Below are 10,012 nucleotides of genomic sequence, written 5' to 3' on the forward strand. Positions count from 1 at the left end.
CTAGTAGACAACCCACCATTCCCCAGGCCTCTAACTGACACCTGGGCTCCCACTTATCAGCTCTAGTCCTCATGGCGGAACCCAGGCGTCCGGCCCCCCACCCTCTGTGTCAGCGGGCATGAAGCCGAGGTTTTAGAGCCTCCCTGCCGGCCTTGTTCCTGTCCCATTGTGTGTGGGACAGGGGCGGGGCGAGGGCCAGCATCTGAGAGCCCCCTCCCACTACCCCCCTCCCTGCTTCCTAAGGAAAAGGCCGGGACTCTGCTGAGCAGTCAGCAGAGCCGAGGTGAGCTGGCATGGGCAACTTGAAGAGTGTGGGTCAGGAGCCTGGGCCACCCTGTGGCCTAGGGCTCGGGCTGGGCCTAGGGCTATGTGGCAAGCAGGGCTCAGCCTCTCCAGCACCGGAGCCTAGCCAGGCACCAGCACTCCCGTCCCCATCCCGACCAACACCAGACCACAGGTGAGGGGCGTGTGGCTATGAGCAGGTAAGCTCTGTGAGTAAAGGGGTCATATGGAAGACTGAGGCCTGCCTCTGGGAAGAGCCAGAAGGACCAGGCTACCGATGCCAAAAGCTCCTAGTGTGAACAGAGCAGAATGAGGCTGCACAGCTGAGGAGAGGCCAGGAGCAAGGCCATCAGGTACTAGGTAAGAGGAAACAAGAGGCCCTACTACAGAACTGGGACAGAGTGTTGCTCCATGTCAAGAATTGTTCATCCTCAAACAAGTTACTTGACTTCCCTGAGCCTCTGTGTGGATAAAATGTGGACTCGGCAGCACTCACCTCTCGGGTCTGTAAGTTTCTGGTTCATAGGAAGCCTTGACAAACAGTAGTGATGGCTACTTAACTGGAGAAGACAGGGAAGGGGAGGGGCAACCTAGGTGTGGTGCATCACAGAACAGGAGAGAGCTGGGGCCTGAGATACAAAGTCTTGGTGTGGGGGCTAAGGCAAAGCTGCTAGGCACATTTCCTGCTTAAGGGCTCCCTCTTCACAGCCCTGAACCACAAGCAGACCTGCAGTCCTAGCCCTCAAAACCTCTGCCCTGGGCCTGAGGTCCCTGAAAAGAAGAAAATAAACTGTTCCAGTGAGGGGTCAGGCCAAGGGGCTCCTGCCAAGCCTGAGGGTCCAGGGCTGCTGCTCAGGGCCAGCAGGGCCCCAAGTCCCTCCCTTCCTCCTGCGCAGGCAGGCGGTTCTGGGAGGAAGTGATAAGGCCTCAGGCTTCCCTTCATACTAGGGCTGCTGTCATGAGGGGTGTGAGTGTGAGCAAAATCAGAGCAGAGGAATCCCTGCAGGGGGCTTCCCTCAGCTCAGGCCCCTAGAGCAGGGCCAGTGCAGACTCCATTTCCAGTTGCCAAAATCTGATCCTTAAGATGGAATAACACCAGCCGGGCGGTGGTGGCGCACACCTTTAATCCCAGCACTTGGGAAGCAGAGGCAGGCGGATTTCTGAGTTTGAGGCCAGCCTGGTCTACAGAGTGAGTTCCAGGACAACCAGGGCTACACAGAGAAACCCTGTCTCGAAAAACCAAAAAAAAAAAAAAGATGGAATAACACCAAGAATGGGAACCTAGGAATGAGCATAGTGACCCATGACTATAATCCAAGCAGTAAGCAGTTGGGAAGTGGAAGCAGGAGGATTTGAGCCATCCTCAGCTATGTGGATCTTGAGTCCTGCCAGGTCTGTCTCAAAAGCCCCAGCACACACAGAGAGCGGTTATTTCACTCATGGTTCAGAAACCCAAGCAGCTATGAGCATGGCACAAGTACCTGCTGTGCCATCTCAAGGGCATCCCAAGGTGAGCACCCAGACCAAGCAAGGAGGCCACAGAGCTCTCTCTGTCTCTCTGTCTCTGTCTCTCTCTGTCTCTCTCTGTCTCTCTCTCTGTCTCTGTCTCTCTCTCTCTCTCTCTCTCTCTCTCTCTCTCTCTCTCTCTCTAAATAACAAAGGTACTCCACTAGAACCCAGTAGTCAGTTTACCACGGCAGGAGGAATCTCCCACCTCTCCACTCTATCACCAGCTTCTCAATTCTTGTTCACTAGGATCCAAACCTCCAACCCGTAAAGCTAGGAAACACATTCAAACCAAAGGAACCTCGGATGTAAATGAGACAAAATAGGCTCTGTGCAGGGAGTGAGGACCAGTCTGGGCCAGCACTCCAAGCCTAGAGAGTACTCAGGGGTGGCTAGGCACTGGGAAACTAGATAGTGGCTCACAGCACAGCTTCCACTCTTGTTGTACACTCTCTTGCTGGATGTGTCATTTGTGCATGCCTGGATGTGTAAGTGGTACTGTCCTCCTCCTAAGGCTGTTATGAGAGCTGACAGAAGGTGTCAGGAAGCAGAGGGTGGGCGATGACCCTGTGGGGTTACTGATGCTGTACATTGCTGCCCTTGAACTACAATGGGGAGGCTTTAAAGGAGACAACTTCTCTCCCGTGACTCTATGCATCCCTGGCCCACAACAGCCCCCCGCTAACCCGGCCCCCAGATGGACCCAGGTTTCCTCGAGTGAAGAACTGGGAAGTGGGCAGCATCACCTATGACACCCTCAGTGCACAGGCTCAGCAGGTAAGGACAGGCCCTGCCCAGATTTCTAGGGCTGGGACAGGGTTAGTAGAGGCCTGGTCCCAGATCAGGCCCCAAACCAAGAAACACCACTTTGTTCACATTTGGCCCTTGTCTGCAGTAGTGGGAACCAGGAAGGACCCAGAAGGGCCAAGGGACATTGCAAGGACTTCAGCAAGCCTTTGGCCCTGAGCCCCAAGCCCTAAGCAACCAGACCTCATCCCAATTCCAATCCCAGCCCTGGTCTGGTCCCATGCTTTCCCCGAGCCGGCCTCCCTCTGCCCTTGCTAACCACAGCTCGCTTGTCCTGTACTCTGACCTGATCCTGGCCTTTGTGTCCTCTATCCCGGCTCAGGATGGGCCCTGTACCCCAAGACGCTGCCTGGGATCCCTAGTATTTCCAAAGAAGTTACAGAGCCGGCCCACCCAGGGCCCTTCACCCACTGAGCAGCTATTGGTTCAAGCCCGGGACTTCATCAATCAGTACTACAGCTCCATCAAAAGGTGGGGTTCCCCTGCACCCCCACACCCTGACCCTGAGTGGAGAAGCCTCCAGATCACCATTCACACCTCATTCCTCATCCTTTTACCGTCCTGACACTAGGCTTGTGGCCCTCCCTTCTCCCCAGGAGTGGTTCCCAGGCTCATGAGCAGCGGCTTCAGGAAGTGGAGGCTGAGGTGGCAGCCACAGGCACCTACCAGCTCCGGGAGAGTGAGCTGGTGTTTGGGGCCAAGCAGGCCTGGCGCAATGCTCCCCGCTGTGTGGGCCGGATCCAGTGGGGAAAGCTGCAGGTATAACCAGTAGGCACATGCCTAGGATAGGTACCAGGGGACTGAACAGGGAGAAGAGGGATCCAGGAAGCTCCTGAGGCTTCCCTGAGGGGCGGATGTGAGGCAGTGGAATGACCCTTGTCCCACGTTGCCTTTAGAGACAACTGCTAAGGAGACCAGCTCCCTCCTTGGCACTCCTGGATAATCCTCAGCCTATTGGCTGGCATGTGGTGATCAAGCCCCACAGCCTTTGGCTGAAGCAATCAGAACATTGAGGCTCTCTAAGTACATGAGGACAGCTGACAGAGAGTAGAATTGGTATCTAGAGAAACTAACTAAAAGGTCTCCTGCCAGGCCTTAACCTCATGCCCACTTCCCCTGAAGTCCCTGGAGGCCTCTGGCCCACATCTTCCTTCATGCTAGTACACACCACAGAACCAGCATGGGTTACTGGAACAGCCTCAGCACTAACAGAAGCTAGGGATCTCTAGGGGAACTGAATCCATGACCTCCTCGGCTGTAAGTGGCTGCTAAAGAATATGGTTAAAAAAAAAAAAAAAAAAAAAAAAAGACACATGCTCGGTGATGCCAAAGGTGTCTCCAATAAAATAAGAAAGATCTATCTGACGCTTGCCGGACCCTTTAAGTGGTTCAAGACTTTAGTTTAACTTTAAACCTATCAAACTTCATAATAGGCTCCACTGACTGCTGTGTCCTCCCTTGGCCACCAGTCACTACTGCCACTCCCTGCCCTGTCACAAATTGCCTTCTCCCTCAGGTGGGATTGGACTTCCCAGCCTTCTCCTAGTACCAGGATGCCACTGGCAGGGCATCTCTTTCCATTCCCATCACTGTTCTGGCTCAAGGGAGCTGGATGCTTATCTGCCTTGGTGTGAGCACTCAGTACCAATACACCCCTGTCAACTAGGAATCTTCCCCAGGCATCAACTCAGCAGTAAGCAGGTGCCTCTCTGTGCTGGTTTTCAGGTCTGCCCTGAGGGGAAGGGGGAGATGGGACCTGAAAAAATCAGGCTATATTGGGCAAACAAGTCATCTGTTAGACAGAAGAGAGTCAGTAGGGCATAAATGTTGAGAGCACTGGTCACATGGGCAGTGGGTAGGTCCTCCAGACCCCTCCCCCTTCCCAGCAAGCCCCATGCCAGCACTCCACTAGAGCTGACAGTCAAAACCTCATCTCTTTCCTACATCCTTGCCCGGTCCTTTTTGGAGCCCAGGTATTTGATGCTCGGGACTGCAGGACCGCACAGGAAATGTTCACCTACATCTGTAACCACATTAAGTACGCAACAAACCGAGGCAATCTTCGGTGAGTAACCCTGCCCCAGGCCAAAGCCCGCCCCAGGCAGCAGTAAAGGGGCTCTAACCAGTTTCATTCCCCGTGTCAGTTCAGCCATCACAGTGTTCCCCCAGCGCTGCCCTGGCCGCGGAGACTTCCGGATCTGGAACAGCCAACTGATACGCTATGCAGGCTATAGGCAGCAGGATGGCTCCGTGCGGGGAGACCCTGCCAATGTGGAGATCACTGAGGTGGTGTACTACTTTGCTTTCTATTGTTGTGATAAAACACTGACCAGAAGTAATTTGGGGAGGAAAGGGTTTCTTTCCTCTGTCAACTCATAGGCTCCTCCATTACTGAAGGACATCAGGGCAGGAACCTGGAGGACCAGGGAGGATGCTGTTTACTGGCCTACTCAGCTACCCACCACATATATAGCTCATGCCCAGCTATTCAGGGGCAGCCTTGCCCACAGTGGACTAGGACCCCTACGTCAATCAGTAATCAATAAAATCTTCCAAAGACATGGCCACAGGCCAATCTGGTGATGTCTTCCCAGGTGTGTCAAGTTGACAACCAAGAGTAGCAATCACAAGTGAGAACCAAGGCTTGCCAGAATAGACAGGGAGGGCAGGGAACACTTCGGGAATGCAGAGAAGAGGTCAGTGAACAGAAAGGGGCGGCCTTGCTTGAGATGAAAGTCAAGCATGGTGGTGCACCCCTATAATCCTTGACATGAGAAGTCCAAGCAAGACAGTCAGGAGTTCAAGGCAAGCCTTGATGATAAGAACAGGATCCTCTAGTGGGTATAGAGACCCAGTCATTGAGAAGTCCCTGAGGTAAAGAGTGGGGAATGGCTAATGGTGAGGATTCCTAGTGAGGTCAGGGGGTCACAGCCCTTGACTCCACCTCTGCCTGCTTCCCACAGCTCTGTATCCAACATGGCTGGACCCCAGGAAATGGTCGCTTTGATGTGCTGCCCCTGTTACTCCAGGCTCCTGATGAGCCCCCAGAACTCTTCACTCTGCCCCCAGAGCTGGTCCTCGAGGTGCCTCTGGAGCACCCCACGTAAGCACGAAAGGCTGCGGGTGGGACGAGGCTACCTAAAGCCCTTTGAGGAGGGACTTTAGGAGGGCACCTAGCAACTCTACATAGAAGCTAATTCAAAGCCCCTGTCCCTAGGCTAGAGTGGTTTGCTGCCCTTGGCCTGCGCTGGTATGCCCTCCCAGCTGTGTCCAACATGCTGCTAGAAATCGGGGGCATGGAGTTTCCTGCTGCCCCTTTCAGTGGCTGGTACATGAGTTCAGAGATTGGCATGAGGGACCTGTGTGACCCTCACCGCTACAACATACTTGAGGTGAGGGAATGCTGACGAAAGGGGACATGAAGCTGTTTGTCACTTCCACCCCCACCCAGAGTGCTGGCCATGGGAAAGTGTGAGTCAAGTCAGGTCCAAGGATGTGACTGAGCTCCAGAGCCACAAAGGTGGGAAGGGAGGAAGCTTGTGAAGGATAGATTTCGTCAGATTCTCAAAGGAGCATGCATGCATACGTGTGTGTGTTCTTTATGAATGTGTGTGTGCATGTATGTATAAATGTGTATGTGCATGCATGTATATATGTGTGTGTGAATTGTGGGTGTGTGTGTGTGTTACCAGGTTGGCCCTGAACTCATGGTAATCTTCCTGCCTTGGCATCCCAAGTACTAGAATTATAGCCTTGAACCACTATGCCTGGCTAAAAGGGGACTTTATCTCAGAAAAGGTTTATGCTCCACTTCAGAGATGAGAAATGAAGGCCAGGGCTGAGGAGGGGCTTGCTGTCTCTGTTCCATGGTTCCTTTCTGGGAAAGCACTGACCCAGCCCAGCATTGGGTCTCACCCCCTCCTCCTCACCATTCCCTGCTGCTTCTGTTCAACTTGACCCAGGATGTGGCTGTCTGCATGGATCTAGACACCCGGACAACCTCATCACTCTGGAAAGACAAGGCAGCGGTGGAAATTAATGTGGCTGTACTGCACAGTTACCAGGTACACAGGCCCAGCTGTGGGGTAAGGGAACTCAGACACTGAGCAGAGTTGATATGTATTGTAGCCCCTGTGTCACGGGGCACGCTGTGTCTGCAACTCAAGATACACAGGCACTGTCCTGGGTGCTACAGTATGTTACCTAAGTTTTTGCCAGAAACCTTGCTCAGTAATTGGTCCCAGGGCATACTGTGGAACCCACTGGCATCTGGACTCTCTAATGTTAGGTAGAAAACATGCTGGGTACAGTAGTGTTATAATACAATGTGTGTTTGGTAGGGTGTGGTTTGAGGTGCCTAGTGAATACCTCTGTGGAGTCTAAAAGGGTTAAGAAAGGACTTGGGAGTGTGGCTCAGTGATAAACGTGAAGCCCCAGGTTCTATCTCAGCACCCAGCACTGGCGGCAAGGCACAGACACTGGAAGTTGGAGCTGCTCTTACCCATTCGACTCGGAACATGGCTATGGAATCTGCTGGAGATTTGAGAGGACACAGGATATGTCATTTGCAGTGACCCAAGGCACAGAATAGGCTGGGTTTGCAGTGATAAAGGTAGGATCTATAGAGCACTTCTGAGACCAGGCTCTTTTACCCCACCTCAGCTGGCCAAAGTGACCATTGTGGACCACCATGCTGCCACAGCCTCCTTCATGAAGCATTTGGAAAATGAGCAGAAGGCCAGAGGGGGCTGCCCTGCCGATTGGGCCTGGATCGTGCCCCCCATCTCAGGCAGCCTCACCCCTGTTTTCCATCAAGAGATGGTCAACTATTTCCTGTCCCCTGCCTTCCGCTACCAGGTACCCAACCCAACTGGCTCCTGCCCACCTAGCGCAGCTCTGGGCAGCCCACAGGAGCTGCTAACTTTTGTCTTCTATGCTTCTCCCCTCCCGCACCCCATCACTTTTTTGCAGCCAGACCCCTGGAAGGAAAGTACAGCAAAGGGCACAGGCATTACCAGAAAGAAGACCTTTAAGGAAGTAGCCAAGTGGGTATCCTGGGACTGCATCCCTTCTCCATACTTGAGAGGAACAAGCCCAGTAGTTGTACCCCAATACTTTACAGAGATGAGGTCTGGGCCCCTACCTGGGAGGTCTGGCCTCTGTGCACCTAGGATGCCCTTACTCCACCCTTGCTTGCAGTGCAGTGAAGATCTCTGCCTCACTCATGGGCACAGTGATGGCGAAGCGTGTGAAGGCGACCATCCTATATGGCTCTGAGACTGGCCGGGCCCAGAGCTACGCACAGCAGCTGGGGAGGCTCTTCCGGAAGGCTTTTGATCCCCGGGTAGGACTGAAGCCTGAGAGGCAGCGGGCTGGAAAGAGTAGTCCACCTCTTCAGAGGTGCCTGGGGGACAAGAGGGCTAAAAGTAAGGGTTCATTTTAAATCCAGCATGTGCCACATCCCTGTAATCCCAACAGTTAGGCAGTAGAGTCAAGAGGATCAAGGGTCATCCTTGGTTACATAATAAGTTCACAGCTAACCTGGACTGCATAAGACCCTGTCTCAAAAAAATAAATAAATAAATAAAAGTCAGGTTCACAAAGAAAACAATCTACAAAGATTCAGGGTGCAATCAGGCTTTGTCTGGCCTAAGTAAGAACAGGGACAGACAGGAGGAAGACAAGTGTCAATGCCCATCTTCTCACTGCAGGTCCTGTGCATGGATGAGTACGATGTGGTATCCCTAGAGCACGAGGCACTGGTGTTGGTGGTGACCAGCACATTTGGCAATGGGGATCCCCCGGAGAATGGAGAGGTAAGGCTTTCAGGAGAGGGAGATTGAGAAAAGATTCAAAACAGGGCCAGCTAAATAGGCAAACACAAACATACACACGCACTCATTCATGCACACACACTCATTCATGCACACATTCACATTTGTGTGCATGAAAGTGCACACACATGTGCGCACACACACACAAGTGTACACACATACTCATACACAGCAGGATAGAAAGTTAATATGCTGAAGTAGCCCCACTTCCTGATGGGAATGTGAGCTGGCTGCTGGGAACCCTGACTCCTGTAGCCCCAGCCATCTCTATCATCTGCAAGTCTTTTGATATGGGGAAGGCCCTTCCTGGCTGACAAAGTATCTCAGGTCTTGCCAACTAAGAAAAACAAGGACTCCCTGCTGTCTTCAGTATTTTAAGTTTCTCTTTTCTTGCTTTGAAAAAAGAAGCATGCATACTCTGGATGCCGCCACGCATGAATGGCTTCACCTGTTCAACATGTCTTAAAAGAAGCAAAAGCTGAGGCCATCAAATGCCTTATGGCTGCCTTATTCCCATGGTTCACCTCCATACCCCAAGTTTGACTCATTTTTACCTGCTCTTCTATCTGTCCCAGTTTCAGGTGTCAGGTCCCTTATGAGTGTTGAGTCCCTCCTCTAGAATCCAAAGTTAAATGCCCACAGCAAGCTTGAATTCTGACAGAAGCCCTTTCCCTAATTCTCATCTGCTTTAAAAACAAACAAACAAAAACCCCCACCTGAGTCAGGTGTGGTATCCTGTATGGTCCTAGCACTTGAGAGGCTCAAGCAGAAGGATCAAGGGGTCAAGGGCATCTACAGCGGTAGTGTGAGGTTAAGGCCAGTGTCGGCTTCAGGAAACTCAAAACAGGAATGTCTTCAATCCAGGCATAGAGAGACAAGCAGGTGGATCTCAGGCTAGCCTTATCCACACAACAAGGCCCTGTCTCAACAACAACAGCAAACAAAAACTGAGCCAAGTGAGATGAGATGCCTCAGCAAGGAAGGGCACTTGCCGCCATGTGAGGCCCTTAGATCTGTCTTTAGCACCCAGGTAATAGAAGGACAGAAACAGCTCCTGCAAATTGTCCTCTCACCTCTACACATATGCTATACATAGCACATGCACATGTGCAAGCACACACCACACACACAGAGAGAGAGACACACACAACTAAGTTAAAAATAAAAGCAATAAAAAAATTAAAATCAAAAGAACTCAAACACCTGTCTCCACATCTGCTCAGTACCTGGTGGGGCCTCCCTGTGTGTCATGATACACAGCGGGCATCACATGGCACACAAGACAGTAGGAGCGATCCAGGGAGGGCTGCCTTTATACCAGGGCTTCCCAATACAGCCCCATTAATCCATTAATCCATGGGTGGATTAAACCACTCATGAATGCAGAGCCCTCTCAACCCAATGATCTCCAAAGGTCATTAACACAAGATCTGAGGGACAAATACTCAAGCCATAAGTGGCACCATGATTTAGCTTTTTGGCATAAAAGTGCAGTGTGTGACCCACAGTCCTAACAAGACAGAGCCTTTCATCAGCCTAGAAAGCTCATCAGTTTCTCCAGGTCAGTCCCCTGTCTCGACAGA

General features: G+C 52.2%; 1 protein-coding gene across 1 annotated transcript in view; it reads left to right on the forward strand.

Moving 5' to 3' along the window:
• The first annotated feature begins 250 nt into the window (after nucleotides 1–250).
• Nucleotides 251–10,012, forward strand: part of Nos3 (nitric oxide synthase 3) — a 20,249-nt gene continuing 10,487 nt past the window's right edge. The window contains exons 1-13 of the mRNA XM_034519412.2: nucleotides 251–457; nucleotides 2,463–2,565; nucleotides 2,918–3,066; nucleotides 3,192–3,354; nucleotides 4,569–4,660; nucleotides 4,740–4,881; nucleotides 5,559–5,698; nucleotides 5,813–5,987; nucleotides 6,558–6,659; nucleotides 7,258–7,452; nucleotides 7,567–7,640; nucleotides 7,795–7,939; nucleotides 8,307–8,411. Of these exons, the coding sequence (XP_034375303.1) occupies nucleotides 294–457; nucleotides 2,463–2,565; nucleotides 2,918–3,066; nucleotides 3,192–3,354; nucleotides 4,569–4,660; nucleotides 4,740–4,881; nucleotides 5,559–5,698; nucleotides 5,813–5,987; nucleotides 6,558–6,659; nucleotides 7,258–7,452; nucleotides 7,567–7,640; nucleotides 7,795–7,939; nucleotides 8,307–8,411 (1,749 nt within the window). The 5' untranslated portion in view covers nucleotides 251–293. The remainder of the gene's footprint in view (nucleotides 458–2,462; nucleotides 2,566–2,917; nucleotides 3,067–3,191; nucleotides 3,355–4,568; nucleotides 4,661–4,739; nucleotides 4,882–5,558; nucleotides 5,699–5,812; nucleotides 5,988–6,557; nucleotides 6,660–7,257; nucleotides 7,453–7,566; nucleotides 7,641–7,794; nucleotides 7,940–8,306; nucleotides 8,412–10,012) is intronic.

This window comes from Arvicanthis niloticus, chromosome 15, assembly GCF_011762505.2.
Source record: "Arvicanthis niloticus isolate mArvNil1 chromosome 15, mArvNil1.pat.X, whole genome shotgun sequence".
Taxonomy (NCBI): Eukaryota; Metazoa; Chordata; class Mammalia; order Rodentia; family Muridae; genus Arvicanthis; species Arvicanthis niloticus.